Here is a 25,636-nt window from a genome sequence, read left to right on the forward strand (position 1 = left end):
GGGTGTGACTGGTGGAGGGGACAGCTGGGACTCCTGCTGTGGGGCACCACCATGAGAGGCCCTGGGGTAGGGAGCCCCTGTTATCCCAGAGAAGCTGAATGTTGGGGCTCAGGGACGTCACAGAGCCTGGGAGGCATCTGCGACAAGGTGCCAAGTGCCTGGCAAAAACGACTTCCCCGATCAATCAGCTCAGGAGTGGAATTTTGCTGTGTCCGGGGGGACCCCAGGCTGCAGTGGAGCATCCGGCCAGGAGTCATAAAAGCGAAGGATCCCATCCAACCCTAGATGCTCTAAGTAGTTTCTTGTGGGAAATGTGGGGCTCCTGCCCCCCTTTGGTGGGTCATCTTCATGACCAGACACCAGGCCAGGGGCTGGGCTCAGCTCCAGGGGCCATTGCTGGGGGGCCCACGCACAAGCCAGGACACACGCCCAGACACTCACGAGAGCTTGCTTAGCCCCTCTCAGTCATCAAATGGAAGGTCATGGATGCAGGGGGCCCAGCACCCGCAGAAACGGATCAGAGCACAGAGTGGGCCCCACCAGTCCCCATTGGCCCATGCTGGAGCTGGCCCGGCCCACTAGACCCTCAAAGCCACCTGTCCACAGACACCGCACACACCTGACCACAGCTAGCGCCTCGGGACAGAGGCCTCTGAGACCTGTTTTGGCCCAGGCCTGGCCCACAGCCAGGTTTTGTCCAGAGACCCAGTGAAAGGTGGCACCAGAAGCCCCAGGCTACAGGGCAGGGACTGCGGGTTTCCAGCCTCCAGGGCTGAGGACCCAAAGATGAAGGTGCTGGGGGCCCAGGTGTAGGAGACCAGGGAACCGGTGGACCCCAGAACACGCCCTCCCAAGGCACCGCCTGTGCCACGGCCCACAGGTTGGGGAAGGACAGCCCTCCAGCCCGGCCTTGGCACCCTGGTGTCACAGAGCCCAAGCACAGTCCTAGGACACTCCCACAGCTCACCTTGGCAGTTGCGTCCGTTGGGGGCCAGCCTGTAGCCGGATGTGGGGCAGCTGCACTGGAAGCTTCCGGGTACGTTGATGCAGCGGTAGGAGCAGATGTGGCCCCCGGTGGGCAGGGCACACTCGTCGATGTCTGCAAGGGCAGAGCCACTCTCAGCATCCCGGGCCCAGCCATGGCCCCAACCCCAGGGGCCAGGCTGGGCTCCATAGGAGAGCCACACTGGGTGAGCTGGACAGAGGCCTCAGGGTGCTAGGGCTGGGTGGCCTCAGAGACCATCCAGACAGAAGGGGAAACTGAGGCACAGAGAGGGGATGCCTCAGATCCCAGGGCAAGTTCCCAATGTGCAGTGTGCAGGCAGGAGGACAATCAGAAGCACTTCCCCTGAAAACACAGAGTGAGCTCCCCTCAGCCAACAAGCTTGGGCCCCCAGCATTTCAGATGTGCCTCCATATTACACAGTGGGCCACCTTGGGGTCGGAGGCCAAGTCTGAACATCGGGTTCACTTGCGTCACCTGTGCAGCTGCACCCATCACCCAAGAGGAGTTTGTACCAGGTCTCCAGCACACCTTCAGGCCACGCCCACCACCTGCAGGCCACGCCCACCACCTGCAGGCCACGCCCACCACCCGAGGCCAAGGTGGACCTTTCCCCGGGGCACCAGGTGAGTGCTCAGGGAGCTTAGAATTCGGGTCAGGGAGGCTCGCCCTGGAGCAATGAGCCAGTCGCCCTCCAGCCCAGTCCTTGTCTGGGTCGATGCTCCAATAGCCTGGCACGGGGACCAGCCCCTTGTGACAGAGCAGACTGTCAGGCCCCACGAGGGGGACAGAGCCAGGACTCTAAGGGCTGTCCGTCTTCTGAGGGCTGCCAAGAGGGTGGTGGCCCCTGAGACCCTCCTCACCTCTCAGCCAGGTGCCACCACCAAGCCCTGTGACCTGCGGCTCACGGTCTCAGCACACGGACCCGTGACACCCGCAGGGGCATCAGAGCACCACGGGGAGGGGTCTGCTGCCTCCTGCACCCTCACCCCCCACCCGGGAAGTGTCCTCAAGGAAACCTGAGACGGAGGTTGAGGAACGAGGCACGCAGCCTCCCAGGGCCGGGGGGAAGGGCCGCGGTGGATGGGGGAAGGCCGGGAGTCTCCCCAGCACGGGGGCACCCTCACCTTCGCAGGTGACCCCGTCCACGTCGCTGAGCTGGTAGCCGCGCCGGCAGTAGCACTGGTAAGAGCCGTAGACGTTGGCGCACTCCTGGCTGCAGGGACTGCTCTGACACTCGTTCACATCTGAAAGGACAGGCCCGGGTCCCTGTCACCGCTCATGCCATCACAGCTGCCTCCCGACCCCTCTCCACCCCCCACACAGAAGCCAGGTCTCGGGCACATGGCCAGCAGCCTGCCTGGGGTCAGCCCACAGGAACAGGGAGAAGGGGAGAGAAGCCCCCTGCCAGCCTCTGCCACGCCCCAGTCAGGCCATCTGCCCCAGGACAGTGGTGACAGGCCTGAGGGCAGGCCCCATCAGGCACCAGAATCTGCTCTGGGTCTCCAGTGGGAACCTGAGCCTGTGCTCCTCCTCGCCTCCCCGATGTCATCCTAAACAGATGATGTCACGTGGGACCCAGGCCCTGGGGCAAAACTGATACTCCAACGTCACTCAGCTGATGGCTCCCTGGTCCGCTCTGCCTAGAGCAGAGATCAGTGGCCATGGTGACACCCAGCCCACTGTGGGCTTGGTGAAGATGCGCTGGAACACAGCCACCTCCTCTTACTCTGACCAATGGCTGTTTCTGGGCCGCTGCAGCAGTAGTGGGGTGGTGACGAGAGAGACTGTGGCCAGGACGGCCTAACAGTCACCTGAGGGAGGAGCACTGCCCACCCCTGGCCCAGAAGGTGCCTTTCAGGTTGACTTCCTGCGACTTTGGGGCAGGGCAGGAGGGAATGGCCATTCGCCTCTCACCCGGGCTTTCATCTCTGCAGCCCCCACTGCCCTCGGGGCGCCCCTGTCCACCTGGGCCCAGGGTGGTTTCCCACCGCACCCTCGACGTGCTTCCTGGTGCAGGAACTGGGTTCTTGCTCCATGCCTGGGCAAGGCGCTTTATAAATGCTTAGAGAGGCGGCTCGGCAAGGCTGGCGGGCCCTGCTCACATCCATAGTATTGTCCCGTAGCAAAGGTGTGGATGTCTGCTCTCCAGTGCCTTAGGAATGGCCAGGGGAAGCATGAGCCAGCCACAGAGGCAACACAGCAGTCTCCACGCGTCCAGCTCTTGGTCCTGTGCCGGTGATGAGCTCATCACATGATTCAACTCCTTTCCCCCAGGAGACCCCCACAGTCAGGTCAGTCCTACTGTCCCTGTTCACAGAGGAGGATGCCAACCCAGAAATGTGAGCTACTTCCTCGAGGCCACACAAACGTCAGGACTGGGATTGGAGCCCAGGCCTGAGAGAAGCCTGGCTCAGGAACCGTGTTCCAATGCACACAGGGGTTGGGTCCGGTTCCTGGGGACACATCCCAGAACTCTCAGGGAAGCCCAAGACCCATCACACCACCCATGATGCAGTGTGAGAATCGTGTACCGGGGAAGATGCCCAGCCCCCTCCTTGGGCCGTGTCATTGGAAAGGGCACCTTTTTCTTTTTGTGCAGCACTGGAGATGGAGCCCAGGGCCTCACGCGTGCCCGGCAAGTGCTCCCCAGAGCCACTTCCCGGCCAGGGAGCCTCCTTAATTCAGACTTTGAACCTGCCATGCTCCAGAGAATCTTGCTCCCTGGGTCACTGCACTGCAGAGCAGGGCACGGCAGGCACCGTGAGGCACTGGCAGGGCCCGTCCAAAGCGTTCCCAGTCCCTGCATGAGATGTGGCACCTCTAGAGCACCTACCACGGGCCAGGCCCTGGCACCGGGGCAGACAGCTCAGCAGGCAGGAGACGCTGTTTTCTGAGCACGCAGAAACGTGCTCAAACACGGGGGCTCTGCCAGCCCCACCTCAGCAGACTTGGCCAATTTTGGCACAGCTGCTACCAGAGCACGGCTGTGTCCCCACAGTGAAGACCCCACACCCCTTCCAAGCCCCTGCCTGGGAAAGCCCACGTTGCTGGAGGAATGTACTCTTCCAGCCGAAACGCAGCAGCCGTGGCCCGACCTCCCCGTGCCGCCTTTCCCTTCAGAGAACCCTGCAACGTAAATCCTCTCTGCCCCTTGGACACGGACCTTCCAGGGCCCAGAAGCATCTGTTCAAGGACCCAGGAACCTTTCCCATGGACCCTCATCCTCAGGAAGCTAAGACCTGCCTCCAGTCTATGGGTGGTGTTGGGGTCTGCACTCCACTGGGCGAGCAGCGGCAGCTGGCCAATCCCAGAGGGCACCGTGGGACCCGGCCCTCTTGCCCTTGGTGCCAAACTGTTTAAAAGCTTCGCCATCGGCCTCGTGGGCAGTCTGAATATGACCCGTTCCGGGTCTCTACGTGGTGTCTGGCTTTTGCTCCTCTTTGGCATGTCAACCCATTTCCCCTGTGAGGTCAGTTGTCCCCAAGGTCACCAACAGGGGCCCTTGGTCTCTACATCCCGTGCACACAGCCACATCCCGACAACCTCCAAGAATGGAGGTTCCTGGAAGAACCGGACCCGGTGGGAGAGTCCCCCAAGGAGCAAACCCCTCACAGGTGTCTTCCTGGCTTGCAAGCCATTTAGTGGGGAAACACAAACCAGGCTCCAGGGACCCTGTGGGAGGCGGCAGAGCTGGCCCACGCCCAAGCCCATTCGCACCTTCGCAGGAGCGGCCGTCCACCGAGAGCCGGAAGCCCACGGAGCAGCTGCAGTGGTAGGAGCCGGGAGTGTTCTCACACTTGTGGCCACACAGGCGCCCGGGGTAGCGCTGGCACTCGTTGATGTCTGGAAGAGAGGGGGGCAGCTCAGGGCACCGTCACCAGCAGAGGGCCACACCTCACCCTCCTGCTAATGGCGGCAGTTCACGGCCCACCTGCTTCATCAGCTCTGATGACAGAGGCAAAGTGACTTGTCCCAGCACAGCAGCAAGGCCAGAGCCCCCTGGCGTCCTGTGCCAAGCCCTGTGCTCCTGACACGGTGGCATATATGGACAGTGCCCTCCCACCAGCTCTCCACCCCATGCCCTTAGGGAGGGTCCACTGGGATCTGGGATCCGGCAAAGGGGATGTGGCGGGGAAGCCCCTGCCAGCCCCCACTGAGCACCCTGGTTGGGAGGGAGCGGGGACTGACCCCACTCCTTGTCATCTTTGGTTCCTGCTGCCAGGGGCACCTGCAGGTCAGAGCTCAGTCTTGGGAAATCACTAGCACTTCGGCCCCCTGCAGACCTGGGCTTAAGTCTCTCAGGACCTGGGGGTTGGGGTGGAGCAGAACACCCACCCTGCAGTGGGGACAAGCTCACAGTGCGAGGGCCCTGAAGGAGGCCCACGGAGGGGTGGCTGCCCGGGAGCTAAGATGGGTATCCTGGTGGGGCCTTGGCTTGGGCACTCTGCCTGCACTTGGGGCTTTGGGAGAAGGATGGCAGCGCGTCAGTCCAGCCAACAGAGACCGTGTCCTGTGTGGTGGCAGCTGGCTGGCCCCCCGAGGCCGGAAGGACACCCACGTACCCACACACGTCCTGCTGATGCCGTCAAAATAGTAACCAGCCTTGCACTCGCAGCGGAAGCTGCCGAGGGAGTTCACGCAGTGGTGCTCCTTGCCGCAGGGTATGGAGGGGAGTGAGCACTCGTCCACGTCTGCAAAGGAGGCAGAGATGCAGAGGAAGGCCTCAGTGGTCCCCAGGCCTGGGGCACACTCAAGTGGACCCTGACACGCAGCACCACTCTGCTCTCTGGGCTGCTGCGCGGCCCACACAGCCCCAGCCATGGAGCTTGCGCTGGCCGACCCAAGTGAGCCTCAGCAGGCAGAAGTGCCCAGTGAAAAAAATAACAAAATCATGGCATTTGCAGGGAAATGGATGGCATTAGAGCAGATTAAGCTAAGTGAAGCTAGCCAATCCCTTAAAAACAAATGCCGAATGTCTTCTTTGATATAAGGAGAGCAACTAAGAACAGAGCAGGGAGGAAGAGCATGAGAAGAAGATTAACATTAAACAGGGACGAGAGGTGGGAGGGAAAGGGAGACAGAAGGGGAATTGCACAGAAGATGGAAGGAGACCCTCATTGTAATGCAAAATTACATATAAGAGGATGTGAGGGGAAAGGGAAGAAAACAAGGGAGATAAGTGAATTACAGTGGATGGGGTAGAGAGAGGTGATGGGAGGGGAGGGGAGGGGGTAAAGGAAGGGGATAGGAAAGGCAGCAAAATACAACAGACACGAGTACGGCAGTATGTAGAAATGTGGATGTGTAACCGATGGGATTCTGCAATCTGTACACATGGTAAAATGGGAGTTCATAACCCACTTGAATCAAATGAATGAAATATGATGTCAAGAGCATTGTAATGTTTTGAACAACCAATTAAAAAAAAAAAAAAGAAGTGCCCAGTGATGCACAGGGCACTGAGAGAACAAGGCCCTCTTCCCTGGCAGGGGTCTGGGATGGCTGACCACCCACAGCCAAAGACAAAGGAGTAGGTGGGCAGAGGAATAGGAGCAAACGGCCGGCCAGGGACCCTGTGTCTCCTGGGGCGTGCCGAGACCTATTTCATCTGAATTACAAGGCTCATGAAGTTGGAGCCCAGAGAACTGAATTGTAAGCATCTGTGTGAGCATCTGTCCTTTGTCACCAAAGGGGAGCTGCTGAAGGGCTGTGAACAGGGAGGCATGACAGTGTCGGGAAGATTGGAGCCGGGCTGGAGGCAGGGATGAGCTGGCATGCCACAGCCGCAGTCCAGGCCAAGTAAAGGCCTGGGCCTGGGAATGGGCAGTGGGATAGAAGGACAGGCAGGAATGCCTTCCTCCCCTTGTAGAAAAGAGGGGGAGGGAGCGGGCGGGGAGCAGACGGAAAGTCAGTACCAACCGACACAGCGAGTTCCCTCCTCGTTGAGGTGGTAGCCCCGGCCACAGTTGGGCACGTTCTTCTGGCACGTGTAAGAGCCCTCTGTGTTGATGCACGTCTGCCCGACAGGGCACGGGGCACTGATACTTAAACACTCATTGATATCTGTGTGGGGAAGAGGAAGACGGACGGTCACACGTGGAGGGCGTCCGGAGCCCAGCAATGATCTCTGAAGAAGCCCCTCCTTCCGCCTCTCTCCCAAACCACAAACAGATGCTGCTCCAGTCCCTTCATCCTGGACCTCATGGCTGCCCCCAGCTAGTCCCAAATCTCACGAGCACACACAGCCTCAAACACCCCTCCTGGCCCTCCTTCCTGACCCCAAATCTCCCACACCGCCATGTCTCACGTTGCACTGAGCCAGCCCACGCCTGCCTGGCTTTCCTGTACCGCACAGTCCACACAGGTGGACGCAGCCCCTTCCCTGAGCAGGCTGCTAGGGAGGCAGAGTGACCGTCCCTTCTGTGCCCACGCTGAACCTCAGAGAGGCTCTAGGTGCCTCTGGTCACTGGCCGGGCCCTGTGTGCTCTGCAGCCCCGCCTGGCCAGTCCTCTGAGCCCTCGCGGCACCTGCAGCCCCACTCAGGTGAAGTCCCAGTCCCCTCCTCTGCCTGCTAGCCATGGCTTTGGGTGCCACTTCCACAGAGCCTTCCCAGGCCCCCATCTGGGTCATGGAGCCTGTGCTGACACAGGCCAGCTGGGAAGAACTGTCCCCTGAGCTCCCTGCCTGGGAGACTCCCTCCCAGGGCATACACGCCTCCAGAGTGGGGACCTGGCTGCACACTTCTAGTGGACACCTGGCGGTGTGCACCAGGAAGTAGTGCATCAGCTCGTGCCTCACGCTCAGATGCGATGTCAAAGCACAGATGAGACTGCTACTAGGGGGTCCTTCCAAAAGGACGACTTTGGGGAAGTCACCTCCGAGAATCTCCTAGTTCAGAAAAGCATGTGGGGTGGGGGACAGGAGTGGGCAGAGATGGCAGAAGCCCCGCCACAGCCAGGCGGCTCCTCCCAACCCTGGGGTGGGCCTCTGCACCAGTGCCACGCTTTAGAGCTTGTCTGAGGTGACCCAGTGTGCCCTACACCGAGACCTCAGGACCCAGAGAGAGCAGGTGACTCCCCAGGTTCACAGCAGCAGTGTGGGGCAACAGCCCAGGCTAGAGTCCCGCCTCCCGGCCAGTGCCAGGTCCCCTATGTGAAGGTCACAAACCCCAGCCCTGGGCCCGTCCAGCCGCTGCCTGCGCTTGTGAATAAGGTTTTAGGGGCACACAGCTGGGCCCACTCCTCCTCGGACTGCCCACTGCTGCTACCCACAACTGCAAGGGCTGCGTGCTGGCCACCGAGACGTGGGCATCTGTCATTCAGCCCTCACGGCTTCCCCTGAGCTTGCATGCCCCTCTCAGATCTGTTTCCCAAATTCTGTTCCATGGCACCCCGGTGTTCCTAGAAACATCATGAGCTTCACAGAGAGGGTCCCCAGGCCTGAGAGCGCCACCGCGTCAGGCAATGGATCAGTGAGTGTGTGAAGTGGAGGGAGAACAAGCCAAGCACAAATCGACATGAAAAATCCCCCAGGTCCGGTCACGCGGTCCACCCTCCCCCTAGGGATCCCCTAGAGGTCCCCTAGGGGTCCATGTGGGAAAAGCCCAGCTGTCGGGGCCTTTGTTTTGCTTGGCCAGGCGCCTCTGAGACTCAGTGGAACCTCTGCTGTCCCAGGACCTGAGAGTATCCCTCTGCACACAGGGTCCAGGGTGTGGGCCATGCCTGGCCCATTCTCTCCTCCTCGGGGCGGAAGGGGCGACAGAGGGCAGGGAGAGGAGTGAAGGAAAGGAACAAAGGAAACCCCGCCAAGACAGGCGGTCTCAGGCCCCCAGCGGCCCCAGCACTGGGAGGAGGCCCTGGGCTCCCGACCCCGGCAGCGGGCAGCTCCCTGCTGCAGGCTGTGGCTGGAGGCGGTAAAAACAGAAGCAGGAGGAAGAGCTTTCAATTCCACTTCTAAGAAAAGTACAAATTCTGTCAGAAGAGTTAGGGCAGCAGCAAGACAGAAACCTGCACGGCAGCGCGGCTTTGTGGGGAAGGGCTGCGGCCACCCCGGGTAGGCCGGGTCTGACCGGTGGCACCTGCAGCCGCCCCCCAACCTCCAGGGCAGGACCTGGGAGCTGAGCAGAGGGGGGGGAAGCCAGCAGCTGGGACTCAGGGACCACCGCAAGCGTGACAGAGCCAAGTGGCAGCTGGACGACATGGAAGGGGGCACGCAGGTCTCGCCCACGCCAGTCCTGGGGCCTGGGTGGTCTCCCGGCTCCTGTCGTGACACTCGGTTCCTGTGGGATCTCCTCCCCTTCCACAGGGTCTCCCTCTGACACCTCCTTCTTGGTGAGGTGCCCGTGACAGTCCACTGCCCTCAGCACCTTAGGCCAGTCGCACCTAGGACCTTCACACACTCCTGCAGCCGTCACCACCGTCCACCTCCAGAACTTTTTCATCTTTTTCATCTTCCCACACGGAAGCTCTGTCCCCACTAACCACAAACCCCCACCACCGTCCCTGGAAACCGCCACTCCACTTCCTGTCCGTGGGAACTCCACCGTGAACACCAAGTGCTTCTGACAGGTGGATGGCTGTGGCAGGTCCACCCCCACAAGCGCCCTGCTGTCTGTGGCTTCGGGCGGTGGGCTTCACCCTGGCCTCAGGCCCCGCAACCACATATCACGGCTGCCCCCATTTCACAGGGAGAAAGCCGAGGCTCACAGAAGGAGGCAAGTGCTCTTTAGCCACGCAGTTTAAAACCAGAGGCTCTAATCCAAATCCAAACTCTTTCATCTAAACCAGTGGCCAGTGAGCCACAGCCCTGGGTCAAACGCAGCCTGTGGCCAGTGTTTGTAAATCAGGGTTTATTGGAATATGACCTTGCCCAGCTGTTTTTGTACAATCTGTGGCTTTGAACTGTACGGCAGAGTTGAGTAACCGTGACAGAGACCACATGGCCCGCAATGCCTAAAATGATGGCCACGGGACCCTTCACCGAAGCTTTGCCAGCCCGGGTCCTTGCTCTGCACATCCCTCAATTCCAGGTGTGGCCACAGCCAGGCCTTCCCCGCCTGGCGGACCGTGCATCTGGCGGCAGCGTGGCTTACCAATACAGCTGCCTAGAGCGTCCTGTATAAATCCGCTCTTGCACTGTAGCTTGGGTCTGCAGCGGAAGGATCCCAGAGTATTCTGACAGATAAAATCGGGGGGGCAGTTATGAATACCACTCTCACACTCGTCAATATCTGGTGCATCATAAAAAAAGGAGATTGTTAGCAAGAGTCCTGCCAGAGGCATCACACAACACTTCAACATCACAAGAAAACATTATCAAAAGTGCTCACTACTCAGACTACAACCCCAAACATTCCTACAGAGAGATTACAAACAAAAAGGGCCTCAGAGAGGCACAGAGTGCTCCCGCTGCTGAGGACTAAAAACGCAGCCTTTCTCGGCCACGGCCCTTGGGAGGCGAGGGCTGTATAAACACACAGCCCAGGCGTTTCCCTGGCAGATGGAGCCATCGTTACTCATCCAGATAAAGTGCATGTTTCTTTCATAAGGCAATTTTCTTAGTGCCAATAAACACAGCTTCTCTATATCTTATTCATTCTGAGGTGCTTAGAATGTTCCACATATTAAGAATGATCGCCTCGGGAAGGGGTGTCAGGGCTGCCCTGCCTCGCAGCTGGGACAGGTCAGATGTTCAGAGCTGGGCATCAGCTGGCCTGGCCCTGGGCTCTGGGGTCAGCCCATCGCTGGGCTGGGCAGCAGGCTTGGCAGCCTGAGCTGGCTCAAAGGCCCTCTGACACCCGGAGGGCGTGCCTGGCTTTGGAGTCACCCTCATAATTCAAAGATGGACGTTTTAATGCAAGTGGTGCCATCTTTCTGGAGGGCTTGAAGCCCCGTGCAGACCACTATGTTCTAAAAGGTCCTCATCATACACTCTCTGCCAATGGCAGGCAGGGAGACCAGCGGTCAGAAACGCCACGCTTTTACGCAGAGGAAGGGGTGATGCTCTGAGCGTCCAGGAAGCTGGAGCCAGAGGGAAGCCCGCTGTTGTGCAAACACTTGTTTTCTTTGGAGGGGGATGTTTGTTTTTGTAAAAAGCACCTGTGAGCACCTGAAATCCTTCTCTGTCTGGTTTAACTGACCAGCACTGAGCCTTTAAACCCAAGTGGCCATCATCATGAATGTGGCACCAGCTCTTCCCCTCGCCCTGTGGCTTTCCTGTGGCTGAGGCGGCAGTAGCCCAGGCAGCCACACGGGGGCAGCACCACAGGGCCCAGACCAGTCCTGGGCCACCCACCCTCCCCTTAGCGCTCGGCCCCAGCTGGGGACAGGTTCCCAGGCCGTACCTTTGCAGTTATTGTCCTCTGTGAGCTCATAGCCAGTCCCGCAGCTGCTGTCCCGCTGACAGCGGAAAGAGCCCACGGTATTGATGCAGGATTCTCCCAGACGGCAGCTGTGGCTGCCTGTGATGCACTCATTGACATCTAGGAGAGATTCGGGGACATGAAGTAACCAGCAAGAACTTCGGATCCCTGCACTTCATCAGAGGAAAGTTCTAGAAGCCGGGGTGGAACTGGCTTCCTGCATCTATCAAACTGCCCAAACTGAGCTGGGTCCTGCCATGAGCACATCCCGCTGTGCCTCAGGATGCTGCCCTGACCAGCCCTCACCCAATCCAGCCCAAGGCTTCCCTGCCTTCCGACTGGCAGACCCAGGACTCTGAGTAAGTGCTGGGCCCTGGACTGGGGTCCGGCGGTCTCCATGAACCCCATGGAGGGGCAGCATCTCCCCATCTCCTAGCTGGGGAAAGGCCAAGGGAGGCTGAGGGACATGCTCAGGGCCACTCAGCCGGTCCCAGATCCAGAGCCAGGGTGGACCCAAAGCCAGGCCCTTTCTCAGCCCTGGGGGTCATATTCTTCTGACGAGAGTCTTGCCAGGAGCCACTGCCCTGCCTACTCTGGAGAGCCAGTCCAGGCTGTCTCTGCCCACCAAGGGGACCTGTCAACCCTGCTCAGACCTGGCACGGGCTCCAGGCAGAGCAGCGGGGTCTTACCTTCACAGGAGACACCGTCAGGCAGCAGCTGGTAGCCCACAAAGCAGGAGCAGACCACCTCGTCCCCGGTGTCCCGGCACTGCTGCTGGCAGGGCCCACCCCCTGCAATCAGAGCTGGCGTGAGCGGGGCCAGCCACGTCCAGAGGTCTCTGAAGCCACCCGCGGCCCCAGGGAGACCCCCAGACACTGGCTCTGGTCACCGCTGGGGTCTGACAAACCAGGCAGCCTCTGGAGTTACAGAGGAGCCGTGAGGGACAAGGCAGGGACGGGGTGCAGTTGCTGCCAGCCACAGACACTGAGGAAGCAGGCCTGTCCCAGATCCAGCAGCGGTGGGCCTCTGTGCTGCAGGTTCCCGGCTTCCCCGTGGATCCCGGAGCCACTCTGCCCCTCTCACTTCCTACAGGGCAGCCAGAGTGATGCTCAAGTGCAACCTCAGGGGCCGAAGCCTCTGCCCAGGGCCTGCAGGGTCCTGCCTGCTGCCCTTCACGTGCTGGTCATCATGCTAAGCCACTCTCAGCTGCTGCCAACGGGCTGTCCCCTCCCCCAGGAAGACCCTCCCCTCAGGCAGGATTCTTGGGGCTTCTGTCCCTCCCTCTCCTCCCCTCCCAGCCTCAGTGCTGCCTGTCACTGCACCCCGACCACATCATCTTGTCATGGCTCCCCAGTTAACACCTGACCACAGGGCCAGCTGCTGGGTGACCACGTGCAGCAGTCCTGCCAGGCCGGACATGCCCGGATGCTCACGAAAGAGCGAGAGTGTGACCCTGGGGAACAACCACCAAGGCCCTCTGGGTTTAAACACACCCACACTTCCCTGGGAGACAAGTCAATATGCCTGACAGCGAGGCTGGGGCTCAGGTCGGGAAGGCAAGAAACGCTTGGCCCCTCCCCGCGGTCTCCCGGCCTCTTGGACGCCAGCGGTCACCCTCTAAAGCCTGTGAGCTTGGGAATGTCTGGCACACACTGCAGAGAGGGGCCTTTCACACCAGTTGCAGTGGCCCCTGCCCCACCAGCCCCACCAGGCCAGCTCTGGAGAGTCCAGGGAAGCAGGAGGGCAGGCCCAGGGGCCTGGGTTCAAGGCTCCAGGGAACGGCCGTGGAGATCCGGGGCCTTACCTCGGCAGCGGTCATTCAGGTAGGGGTCTTCCTGTTCCTCCTCCGCCTCAGAGACCTTAGCTGAGGGGAAACAGAGACCAAGAGCGATTACCCAGAGTCCACCTTACCTTAGAAGGAACTTCCCATCAATGTCAACAGGACACCCACGCGTCCTCCTGAAAGCAGCAGAACGCTCATTCATCCTCATGAAAACAGGATTTTCCTCATGAAGGCAGCTCACCTTCTCCAAGGTCTGTGACACAGAAGGGCCCAGGCACCAGGGAGGCCATCGCTAACTCCAGGCCCTCAGCTGGGACACGGTCTCCGCCTCCCCATAAGACCCCCAAGGCCCATGGCAGAGCATGTGGCCAGCGCCGGAACCGCCCTGCGGGCCCCAGCAGGCCTTCGCTGCCTCCAGCCCTGCTGCAGGCCACAGCGGCCTGCACACCCGTGGGGCCTGGGGGCGGGGTGTGTGTGTGCCTGGGGAGCACACAGTAGGCCCACCATAAACGTCAGCTTCAGGAAGGCCATGGTGAAGCCCCCTCAGAGGAGGTGCCACTGGAGAAAAGTCTGGGGCAGGGATCAAAGTGGATCCAAGACAAGAGAGGAAAACCCGGGAGCCACAGACTCCCAGAGAGGCCAAGGCAGGAGACAGGAATCACAGAAACCTCCGAGGAACTCTGCCCAGGACGAGGGCTGGGCTTGTTTACTGTAAAAGTCATCTCTGACTTCAAAAGCCCAGGAGGGAGCAGGAATGTGGTCCGGATTCCACATCAGAAGTCAGCTCAACAGTGACCGCAGCAGCCTCGACTTGAAAAACTAAGATCCAACGTGATTTATCAAGGCAGAGCCACGGGTCACAAAGCCAGAGGGCGAAGGCCTGACTGAGAGACCTGGGGGCGCTACCCTTTTATTTTTGTTTGTTTGGGTACTGGGGACTGAACCCAGGGTGCTCTGCACCACTCTAAGTTACATCCTGGCTCTTATTTTATTTTATTTTATTTTTTAATTTTTGGACAGGGTCTCACTAAGCTGCTGAGGGTCCCACAAAGTTGCTTAGACTGGCCTCAAACTTGCAATCCTCCTGCTCAGCCTCCCAAGTCTCTGGGATGACAGGTGTGCGCCACCATGCCCACCTGGCAGAGTGCTTCCCCCTTAACCCCTTCCTGTACCTTCCCCTTTTTCAACAGAAAGGGGCAGAGCCCAGAGAGGGCTGGGAACAGACAAAGACCCAGGCGTGGGCAGGGCAGATAGGGTGCCTCTCAGGGTACTCCACTCTGGCACTGGAGGCCACCGGGCAAGCAGGAGAGGTCGCCAGACACCGGGAAGTCTCCTACAGAGTGGAGCTCAGGACAGACAGAGGGGAGGGAGGGCAGGGCTGGTCACCCGCTGAAGCCTCCGGAAGCTGCCTCTGGACGTGCCCCTTGCTGAGGAAGCGTCTGTCCTTTGAAAGAGGCACCTGCAGCCTCTGGCCACACACCCTGGGCTCCAGAGGGAGAGGGGGCTCCCACAGGCCAAGTCTCTGCTCTGTGTGCTGGCCATGACCCTGAGCACCAGCTGCACATCCCAGAAACAGAGCGGGGGCAGCCAGAGCTGTAGGCGGGGTGGAACCCTGAGGGGGCACGGTGTTCCACTCTCCACCCTTCCAGCACCTCCCGCAAGTCCATTCCCACATGCCCTCGGGACCCGTCAGGGACGCCGGAATCCACAGATGCTCAAGTCCCTTACATGACATGGTGCAGGATCTGCTCATGACCTACATGTACCCTCCGAAAGCTCACTTACTTTTTTTGTTTGTTTGTTTTTGTACCTGGGATTGAACCCAAGGGCACTTCCCCACTGAGCCACATCCCCAGCCCCAATATATGTATACACCCAAAGACCAAAGGCTAGATACATATGTGATTTAGAGACAGGGTCTTACTAAATTGCTCAGGGCCTTGCTAAGTTGCTGAGGCTGGCTTTGAACTTGCAATCCTCCTGCCCCAGCCTCCTGAGCTGCTGGTATTACAGGCGTGCACTACCGTACCTACCTTACTTTTGACATCTAGAACAACACAAATTCTTTTCTTTCTTTTTTATTTTTGTACAAGCACTTGCTACATTGTAACTTCAATGTAGAAGAGTGGGGAGAATATTCTTCTTACTAAGTGGTAGTGAGTTGATGCTTAACTCTTTAAAAATTGTGACTTCACCCCACTTTATACCTGAGAAATCATAAACTCGGTGAGGGTTGTTGGTTTATTGTTACTCTTATTATTATTTTATATACATATACACAACGAAATATTTTCTGTTTGTTCTTTTTGTGTACACATGACCCGGAGTGTTTTTTTGACATAGATCCATGGAGTATAACTTCCCATTCTTGTTGTACATGACGTGGAGTTAGTTAACTGGTCAGTCGTGTATTCATATATGAACATGGGAAAGTCATGACCTGTTCAATCTACTCTCTTTCCTCTTTCCACCCCCCTCCCTTCCCGTTTGTCTAATCCAATGAACTTCTATTCTTCCCTCCCCCACTTGTTGTGGGTTAGCATCCACAAATCAGAGAGAATATTCAGCCTTTGGTTTGGGGGGACTGGCTTATTTCATTTGGCATGGTAGTCTCCAGTTCCATCCACTTATGAGCAAATGCCATAATTTCATCTTTCCTTATGGCTGGGAAATATTCCATAGTGAACACAGACCACATTTTCTTTATCCATTCGTCTGTTGAAGCGCACTTAGTGGGTTCCATGGCTTGGCTATTGTGAACTGAGCTGCTGCAGACATTGCTGTGGCTGTGAGCATACAACACAGATTCTGAGTACACAGTTGTTAGGCGTGGGGAAAAGTCTGCACATGCTCAGTGCAGATGCAATTTTTTCCTCCCATGTTTTTGATTTGTGGTTGGTTGAATCCATGAATGTCACAACCATGGACAGAGAGGGCCAACCTTGCTTATGTACACAGACACACCCCGGAGAACCTTGATCAGTGCACTGCCCAAGAGGGAAGAGGAGGGATTACCTGTGTCTTGGAGGTCCCCCACATCCCCGGGGGGGAAGTCCGCGGTCTCCTGTCCCTTGACACAGCATGCCCGGAACACCATCCCACACTGGTAGCCGATCATGAGGCTGGGCTCGCAGCTCTGGGCCCGGGCCTGGGCCACCCGCCCCAGCACACAGCAGTGGCAGCATCTCTGAAAACAGCAGAACTCAGACAGGCCCACTCAGGGTCCCACAGAGACCCAGGGGACGCCTCTCGGATTCCCCTGGTCTTCAGCATGAACAGCGGGTGGGGGGCACGTCTGACTTAGCCACTAGGTGCTTCTCCGAAATTCCACGGTACACAGCGAAGCCACCAGGTCCCCAGCTCTCCTGATCAGCTTTGGAAGGGGACCTGCAGTGCCCGGCCCCCAGCACAAGTCCTGCCTCCCCTCCCAACCCTGCTAAGGACGGCCCTCTCACCCTCCCTGCAGAGCCACCCCACCGCCCACCGCTCCAGGGAGAGGGAGCCCACAGAGCCCTGGATGCTGGTGGTTTGTGGTCCAAGATGTCTCCACTGCGCCTGGAAGGAACGCACTCCGCCCTCCAGGCTCCCGGGGGTCCAGGCTGTGCTTTGAAAGCACAAGAACCTTAAGGCACCAGCAAGGCAGGGGACAGGGTTACGGCCTGCAGGTGGCACCAGCGGAGCCCAGCCCTGCCAGGAGGCAGCCATGGACACCCAGGTCCTGCTGCCAGGACCTTGACCAGGCCACGCGCCCCCCCCCCGCCCAGCTCCCTCACTGCAGCGCCTCCCCCGGCCAACACCCTCAGGGGCCTGGGGGTCCGTGCCCCCAGGGTCTCCCTCTATGGCCCATCTGTGTGCGGGGCCCCCCAGGAAGGAGCCCATGTGACACCTCCAGGAATCCCCCCTTGCCTCCTGGTGGGGACTCCACTCTTTGGTACCTTCTCAGCCTCCAAACCTGGCCTCCTCCTGCCCGGCTTGTTTTCCCTGAGAGGTAAGGGAGGGGCCGAGTGGCTCTGGGGTCTTCCCACATCACTAGGTGGCCCTCAGTGACCTGGTCTGGAGGTGGAGTCCCAGCAGCCCTCGGGGAGAGGGATTCCGCCAGTGATTCCTGCTTCACCTTCAGGGTGGGAGCCGGCCTGGCCCCCTGACAGGGCTCCTGAGAGGCCACTTAGGAGTGGGGGCCTCTCTGAACTTCAGTTTTTTCCTCCAGGGTGGTCATAAAAGTCATGTGTTATCAGAGGCCCTTATAAGGGCCCATTCTGAGCTCTAAGCCCAACTAGCCTGAGGCACACAGAAGCCTGAGGTCCTCCTGAACATTGTTGGGGGGCCCACAAGGAACTGAGCAGAGAACTCGGGGCCCTGGACGGCCCCTGCTCTGACCTTTGCACTGTGTCTGAGGCCTGGGCAGGGTGTGCAGGGCCTCCCCGTGTTCCTAGGGGGGCTGCACCCTCAGCCTCTCATCCCTTAGCCAGCTTGGAGGTTGGTAGGTGAGCTCTACCCACCACCTGCAGTGGCCTTGCCCTTCCTGGCCCAGGCAGCCAGGGGGCGGGCAGGGGAGTGGTGTGATGGACAGTGCTGCTCATGGGGGCCCTGGCCTGTGGCCGTCACGGGTGGCGGTGGCCCCATGTGGTCCCCAGGTCCTCACCTTCATAAACACGGCCTCGAGGCTGGCGTTGTCACCACGCGGCGGGACACAGGCGTCCTGGTCGCTGGCCAGGTTGATGCCCGCGGCACAGTGCAGCTCCTCCAGCTGGCTGTGGCAGCACTGCTCCTGGACCATCCTGGGGGCAGAGGGCAGGGCTGGACGGGTCTGCAGTGGCCCACGGCCTGTCACAGGGCTCTGTCCTCCACGGCTTCCCCTCCCCCAGCTCCCAGGACAGACACACAGCCCTCGGTATACAGAAGGTGCCCAATAAGTGTGTAGTTAGAAAGACTGCAGGGTGGTATGTGGGCTGAGTCGGGACCCCGAGTTGTGACCCAGAGGGAAGAGTCCGCTCTGAGCCTCGCCCCTCCCACAGGACGTCCCCGTGTTTAAGACACAGCCCCGGGGCTGCCGATGCTGGCCCACCGCGTCCTGCGCCACACTGAGTTCTCAGCACTCACGCCCCCCGTCCAGGCTCACAGGGACAAGCCAGAGAGCTAAAGGCTGCAAGGGTGGCTCCCGGTGTGGCCCCAGCTCTGCCATGCCTCTCGGGTATGGAGATCTCGGGGAGGGAGGAGGACGTGACCTGCCAGGGTCAGTTCCTCAGACAGCCAGGGGACCAGGGACCAGAGAGCTGGCCCACAGGCAGCAAGCAGGAGGTGTGTGCACCGTGGGCGACGCCCGTCCAGACCTGAAATGACCCCAGCTCCCGCCACAGTCAGCAAGGGCAGGAGAATCACCCACTGCATCTGGCAGAGAGGGCGGGGCTCACAGCCTCCCCGTGCAGCCTCTGCCCCCGACACAGCCCCCACCTTCCCGACCCCCCACCACCCTGGAGGAACCCAAGTCTACACCAGCCTCCCCCCCCCTGGCTCACGACTCCCCTGGCTTAGAGTGGATCTGTCTACACTGAGCAGTTACACACCGTGCCCAGGCTCACAGCGGGTGAGCAGATGACAGGCATTTCACTGAACTGCCGGCGCTGTCCTTGCCCTTACCAGATCCACACATTCCACACATTCATTCAAAACCTTTTTGCTAAACAGAGAGTCACAAATGCTGGAGCAGAGTGGAGAAGCGAGCCCTCACGCTCCGCTCACGGCAATGGAAATGGGGCAGCCATTTGGGAAACAGCATGCGGTTCCTCAAAACATTAACAATAGAATCAGGACCCAGCGCCCCTGCTCCTAGGTGTGTGCCCCAGAGACTCCAGAGCAGGGTCTGAAAGAGGTGCCTGCCCACAGCGCTCACGACAGGCCGGCCATCTGTCTGCATTCGGCCTTGAGAAGAAGGGAACCTTGACACCACACCAAGGAACACGAGCAGCCACAGAGGGACGAGGCCGTGTGACCCCACCGACACGAGTCCTGGAGTGGCTAAGTTCACGACAGAAGACAGAGGGGGTCGCGGGGGCTGGGGCAGAGCAGGAGGAAGGGCAGTGAGCACTTAATGGGGTCAGAGTTCCGCCTCTGCTGGACGAAGAGCCCGGGAGGCAGGCGCTGACGCGCTGGCTGGCCATCGTGGGTGGCTAACTGCCACCGGAGCGCACACCCAGACTAAGGAGAGTGCCTCTCGGGTCGCGTGCTTTTTACCACTGTTTAAAAACAACTGCGGCCCAAGTTCGATCCTCAGCACCACATACAAACAAAGATGTTGTGTCCGCCGAAAACTAAAAAAAATAAATATTAAAAAAAAAAAAAAAACTGGCTGCGGCCCCTCTGGCCTGCTGGTTGGCGGTGCAGGCTCCAGGTACTTGAAAGCCTTGGCCTAGGGGGACAGTTCCTCTCCAGCCCCGGGGGGGTAGCGGGTGCTAGACCCTGTCCTGAGGGGAAGGAGCCAGGGCGGCCATCTGGAGGGCTGGCTGCAAGTCCTGCTCTCCTCTGGCTGCGTCCTGGACAAGGAGTCCAGCCCCGGAAGGCTTTCCTCGCCTGCAGGGTCAGGCAATGCCACCTCCCTCAGCCAGCCGTGTCACCGTGGCCCTGGAGCCCTGGGGCACAGCAGTGGCCTGGAGGTTAAAGCCTCACCCAACGTCACGGCTGCCTTTGTCCGACTGGCCCTGGCATTTGAGTGGCTGGCAAAGGCCATGTCAAGAGTCAGCCCAGAGCACCTGGCTGCCGTCCCCACCCACCTTCACTTCCTGGGTGGGTGACCTTGGGCTGATGGTGGTCCTCGTGCACGTTGAAGGGTCTTGGCTGAAGGGCACCGGGAGGGGAGCACAGCTGTCCAGCTGCAGCCCCCTCTTCCGGGACTGCCAAGGGAACCAGTTTGCAACCAAAGAACCAGAGTTTCTAGGTGCCATTCTGGGGAGAGTCACGAAGCTGGTCACTCTACCCTGCCCTGGCAGACCCTCTGTCATCTGCCCCACACGCTCTCCCTGGCTAGACTTGCCAAGCACGTCCTGGTCCTGGGGCGCAGGGGCGGGTTGTTTGTTTTGGTAGTTGTTGTTTTGTGACTGAGGGTTAAACCCAGGGGCACTTAACCGCTGAGCCACATCCCCAGCCCTTTTTATATTTTATTCAGAGGCAGGCCCTCACTAAGTTGCTGAGCCTGGCTTCGCACTTGTGATCCTCCTGTCTCAGCTGCCCGAGTGGCTGGGGTGACAGGCTGCATCTCTGCACTCGGCTCATGGTGGGTTTGTGAGGGGCCTGTCCACCCTAAAGAGGCCTGAGGGGAGGACTCACTGGCCCCACATAGGAGGACCCCAGGGCCTCCACCTCACCTTCCTGCCAACCCACCAGCCTCTCATGCCACCTGCATGCAGGTGGGGGTTCCTTTCTGTGCCCTCCAGCTCCTGACCAGGCTCCCAGAGGCCCCCTTGGATCTCCTCTTAGATGTCCAAGGGCACCCTAAACCCATGTGCCCCCTAAACAAATGTGCCCATCCCAGCACCCCAGCTGCCTCTCCAGTGCCCCTTCTCACCCAAACTGCCTGCCCAGCCCCTCATAGCCGGGCCCTGGACGGAGCCTAAGGCCACCTCTGCATCCCACTCCACTCAGTAAGGACAACCTGGCGGCCTGCCTCCCGGTCTCGCCCACAGCCAGCCAAGTCTCTCCACTCTCTCCGGGCTCTCACCCAGCTCCAAACCACCAGCACCTCCCGGGATGGTCAAAACAGTCAATTAGGGCCTGGGCTTCCATCTTCCTCCCTCCCCCTCCTCCCAGGCAGGGTCCCTTCTAAAGGCAAGTTCAGACAGATAAGCGCCCACTTATCCCTGCTCAGAACCTTCCACCAGCTCTCAGCCACTTCAGGCAGCCTCCGCAATGGCCACCAGGCCTGGGACGCCCACCCTGCAGCACCCTGGCCAGCCTGGATTCCTCCTGAGCTCCTGTCCTTCTGCCCAGTCCAGGCACCACTCACTGTGCACTCGGCTGGCTCTCGCCTCCCTCCCGGCTGGCAGCTCTCAGGGTAGACCTGCCCTGAGCAGATGACCCCACTCCCTCCCCGGGATCTTCTTCCCCACGTGGCACACACGACCCTCTTACAAACCCAACGTGCATTGGCCATCCCAAGGTGAGTGGTGGCATGTTCTAGAAGGCAGCTCCTGAGGCCTGGCCTCCTCGTCCCCTGACCTGCCCCATGACCCTGGTGAAGCACACAGGCTGCTGGAGACGCCGGCTCAGAGACAGCCGAGCGGGCTCCTCGTGGGCCACGTTCCTCCAAGAGGATGAAGACTCGAGGCTGAAGTCCAGCCCAAGGTTTTAGGGGATCTGGATGGGGATCTAAGGAATGTCGGGCCTGATGAGGGCCCAGTGAATGGAGGAAGCCTCAGAGCCAGCATCACCGCCCACCCCGCACCCGGCACTGCTGGAGCTTCAGGTGGCCTGACCCCTGCCAGCCTTGCTGAGCCCCCTGCCCACCCAGGAGAGCCAACCCTGAGAGCCCTGGTTGCCCCCACCCTCAACTCCTGCCCAGGAGGCCCGGCAGGGGGCTCAGCGCCCCCCACCTGAGCTTAGAACAGCACCAGGTCAAGGAGGACCGAAGGGCTAAAGGAACGAAAGTGGAGATTTACTGAAACTGTGAGTCCCACAGGTGGCTCAGCCCCTGCCTGTGACTCCTGGGACGAGCCAACCGGCCTCAGTAAAGCAAAGGGCCAGTCATCGGCATTCGATGACATTGACTGGTGTCCTGGGTGCTCAGTCACACATCCTGGGGACACTGTGATCTGGAAACCCACACAACCCCGCCGGAATTTTCCACGGCCCTGAGAGGAGAGGAGGAGACAGAGACGGGCGGAGGGTCAACGGGGGGGGGGGGGGGGGGGGAAGCCCCACCTCCTGGGGAGAACTGTCCTCTCTGAGGTTAGGGATCAGGAACCTTCTAGTGGGGGTGGGAGGTGCCCTGCTGGGGTGAGGTCAAGAACAACTGCTGTCTGCTCTCTGCAAGGAGCCTGATGCCTGTTGGGCCCCTGTCCTCGGGCAGTGTCACAGAGACTGGCCCTCCCACACGTGGCTTGGTTCCGCTGGTTTCAGGCATCACCTGCCATCATCTTACCAACCTGAGGGAGAAGTGCACTGGGGGAAACCGAGGATCCAGGCTGGCTCAGCTCTCACCTCCGCCCTTGGCCTTCCCAGGGCCAGGCTGCCTTGGGCCAGCGCAGCCCGTAAGCAGAACCCTTTGGCGCTGAACACCCACTCGACTACACAACCACCAGCAGCCGCGGTGCTAAGCACCCTGCCAGCCAAGCTCGCTCGCGGGCTCTGCGCAGTGACGGGTGGCTTCCGGTCACTCCACCCCTCTGAGGCCCCTGCCCTCTCTTCCTTTGTTTGGCCTTTCATGCTTTTGACTTGTCAAGAGTCTCCTGGGTCAGGATCTACATCACCGGTCACCACTGGCAGGCACAGCGCACTCAATGCCAGCACAAAGGCAAAGCTGCCCAGGAGGCAAAAGAGATGTCCCTGTGCATCCTCCTGTGACAGCCGTCCAACCAGCATGCACGGTGCCCAGGGCCAAGGCAGCACAGAGTCAGACTAGAGGCAGAGAAAACAAAGGGGCAGCCAACCCCGGAAGCCTTCCTCCACCTCCCTGCCACGTGCTCCTGGGCCAGCAGGCATGGCTCGGAGCCAGCATCACCGTTTACCAGCTGTGCACACGGGGATGTCCGTTTCCTTGTCTATAACGTGGATTAATAACAAGGTGACACAACACGGTGTATGTCAAATGCACAGCACACAGTAGGTGCTCTGAAAAGCTTGCTATTCTTTTCATGATATGATCAACATGACCTATTCCATCATTTATTCTAAATGTATATTATCCCAAACTTTGAGGATGCTTGAGTCAACTTAGGGAGAGAAGACAGTCAGCCCAGATGCCGGCTGTGGAGTGTGGTGGACCACTGTTTGTGGGACTCCTGCTTAGGGCCTGGCCTCTGAGCCTTCAGGTGTCCACGGGAAAAGCATGTCCAGTTCCACAATCTCACTGACCCCCAGAACAAAACGCTCTTTTCTTTGGAAGAAACAGACTTGCCCACAGCTGCCCAGATGGGACATGCTGGGCTGCAAACCCCAACCTATTTGCTTCCAGCCCTGGGAAGGGATCAGATGTCCCCACATACACAGGGGGGCCCAGAAGGGAGAGCAGGGTCCTGTGTGAGGCCTTCGGGTGCAGAGGAAGGAGCGGGGAAGGGAGGGGGACGCAGATGCAGCCCAGCTGGCCTGCTGGTGAGTCCTGCCTGTCCCTGGGGGTCCTTCCTCCCCCATTTCTCCCTAAAGAAACACTGTTCGGGTCAGAAGGTGGCCACGGGCAAACACACCTGCACTCCTTAGACTCCGAGGCGTAAGGCAGCGAGCAGTCTCGGTGCTGAGTGGCCATCCGATGTCCATCTGCACAGCAAGCCTCCATGGGGACATCTGCGCCCACTGTGAGGGAGAGGACAGCAGGCGGGTGAATTGCCATGCATTGCCCACCCTCCAGGCGCACCAGCAGGACAGCTGCTTCCCCAGCCCTGACCAGAACATCTGGCCAGGGATGGAAGGGCAGCGGGCACAAACGGCACTTCCCTTAGTCACTCTGCAGACGAGGACTGAGAACTCCATGACCCCAGGAAGCAGCCTGCTCCCCGCAATTCTGATGGGGTACAGCTCAGCACCCCTGCCCCAGCCACCCATCAGGGATGGGTCAGGGTCGCTGCCTGTATGAGCTAGAGGGCCCTGTCCAGCCGTGCGTGGGAAGCGCCCAGGCACAACCAGCCCGAGTCCCCGCAGGGGGTGCGGAGAGGGGTCTCGAAGGCAGGAAGAGGGGTTGGCAGTGAAATCACGCTGGTAATGGCCTGCACCCTCGTTTGCCACAAACCCTCTGTGAAGACAGAGCACAGCCACCTGGCTGAGCAGCCGGCCCTCAGCACCAGGCTGAGCTGGGCGCCCAGGTCCTCTGCCAGCCCAGGCTGTGGCCCCAGGGCCCTCTGCTCAGAACCTGGGCCCTCCCCTCCTGGGAAGAAGACCCTGCCAGGCCCCTGGGAGGCACAGCGGGGTCTCAAGGTGCCACACCCTTTGCTCTCAACCTAAGGGTCAGCAGGCCAAGAAGGACAAGTGCCCAAGGCCTCCACTGCCAGGCAGAGGCCACCTCCCAGCAGGACACTGCAGACGGGCTCAGGAAACACCAGGCTTCCTCACCATCAGCTTTCCAAGGCCCTGGGGAAAAGTGCCCGCAGGCTGGACGGCTGGGGCCTGCTGAGCCCTCCGCTCTTCAAGGCCGGCTCTCGCCCACAGGAAGTGGCCCACAGGAAGTGGCCCACAGGAAGTGGCCCACAGGAAGTCTTGCTCTTGTGTGAAACCAAGACTTCCCTGACTATGTACCCTCGGCCACCACAAGTCCTGGACTCCCTGTCCCCTCTCAGAGGCGTGGCCAGCGCACACAGGAGCTGAGGCTCAGCAGGGCCACTCCACAAGGCCAGGAGCAGGGTCCTCACACCCCTATGACTACTGCAGGGGTTGCCCTTCCCCCCAGGGCTTCGGGAAGACTGAGCAGCTCTCTGCAGTGAAAGAAGTCCCCACCCATTCCTGTAACCCCGCGCTCCCCTGGGCTGGCCGGGTGGTCAAGGACGGAAGCCTGTCTCCGCGGCCCCACAGCCCACCCCCCAAGCTGTCCCTCCATCGTCCCTGATGGTGCTGTCTGGTGAACAGGGAACACTCATAACAGGCTGCTCTCATCATGGGCTGGAGTCACAGGCCTCAGAGCACCAAAGCCAGAGGACTGTCACAAGGGAGGCCTGCCATGGTGGGACCAGCCACTGGGCTCCTGTTCGCCTAGTTGCTCAGGCTCTCGTTCCAGTACATTGTTTAAAAACAGCATTCACAAAACTCAGGACCTCACGAGTAGAGGAGAGCTGTGGTTCAAGCCCCACATGATGGTGACGTGCCTGCAGGGGGCTGACGGCAAAGCTGCCCTGCCCACGTGGCCATCACCCCGGCACCTGGTCACCCCACACTCCAGCCCTCAGCCCTGCCTGCAGCCTCAGCCCTCGACTCCTCTCACAGACTGCTCACCCACCCCGCCTGACGCAGGGCCCCGGCTCCCGCCTGGCCACCCTGGCCACCCTCACACCACCAGCCTCTGACCTTCTGACTGTCAGCTTCACCAAGCCAGCCAGAGGTCCTGGGGTGTGGCCGTCCCTGTTCCCCTAGCCCTCGGCACAGAAGTGGGTGCATGGCAAACAGAGCCCAGCAGAAAGGGCCGAAGCTTTGGAGCCAGAGGGCTGGGCCCCAGAGCCAGCTCTAGCACCTTCTGTGACCCCGCCAGGCTCCTGCACCTGAAGCCACAGGCTTCTCAGTGCTAGAGTGGATCGCAAGAACTTGCTGGGTGGCCGAGGAGGTGGACAAACTTTATCAAGTTCCAAACACAGAGTAAGTT

The 25,636-nt window shown here is 60.0% G+C and overlaps 1 protein-coding gene across 3 annotated transcripts in view; it reads right to left on the reverse strand.

The window, feature by feature from the left end:
- Fbln1 (fibulin 1) overlaps nt 1-25,636 on the reverse strand; it is a 71,542-nt gene that overhangs the window by 35,664 nt on the left and 10,242 nt on the right. For all 3 annotated transcript variants that reach the window (XM_078052544.1, XM_078052546.1, XM_078052545.1), the window contains exons 2-13: nt 23,541-23,646; nt 17,792-17,927; nt 16,165-16,336; nt 13,171-13,230; nt 12,056-12,157; nt 11,349-11,486; nt 10,098-10,235; nt 6,926-7,069; nt 5,569-5,697; nt 4,724-4,849; nt 2,131-2,250; nt 968-1,099 (exon numbers count right to left, since the gene is read on the reverse strand). In XM_078052544.1, the coding sequence (XP_077908670.1) occupies nt 968-1,099; nt 2,131-2,250; nt 4,724-4,849; nt 5,569-5,697; nt 6,926-7,069; nt 10,098-10,235; nt 11,349-11,486; nt 12,056-12,157; nt 13,171-13,230; nt 16,165-16,336; nt 17,792-17,927; nt 23,541-23,646 (1,503 nt within the window). The remainder of the gene's footprint in view (nt 1-967; nt 1,100-2,130; nt 2,251-4,723; nt 4,850-5,568; nt 5,698-6,925; nt 7,070-10,097; nt 10,236-11,348; nt 11,487-12,055; nt 12,158-13,170; nt 13,231-16,164; nt 16,337-17,791; nt 17,928-23,540; nt 23,647-25,636) is intronic.

The sequence above is a fragment of the Ictidomys tridecemlineatus genome, chromosome 6, assembly GCF_052094955.1.
Source record: "Ictidomys tridecemlineatus isolate mIctTri1 chromosome 6, mIctTri1.hap1, whole genome shotgun sequence".
Taxonomy (NCBI): Eukaryota; Metazoa; Chordata; class Mammalia; order Rodentia; family Sciuridae; genus Ictidomys; species Ictidomys tridecemlineatus.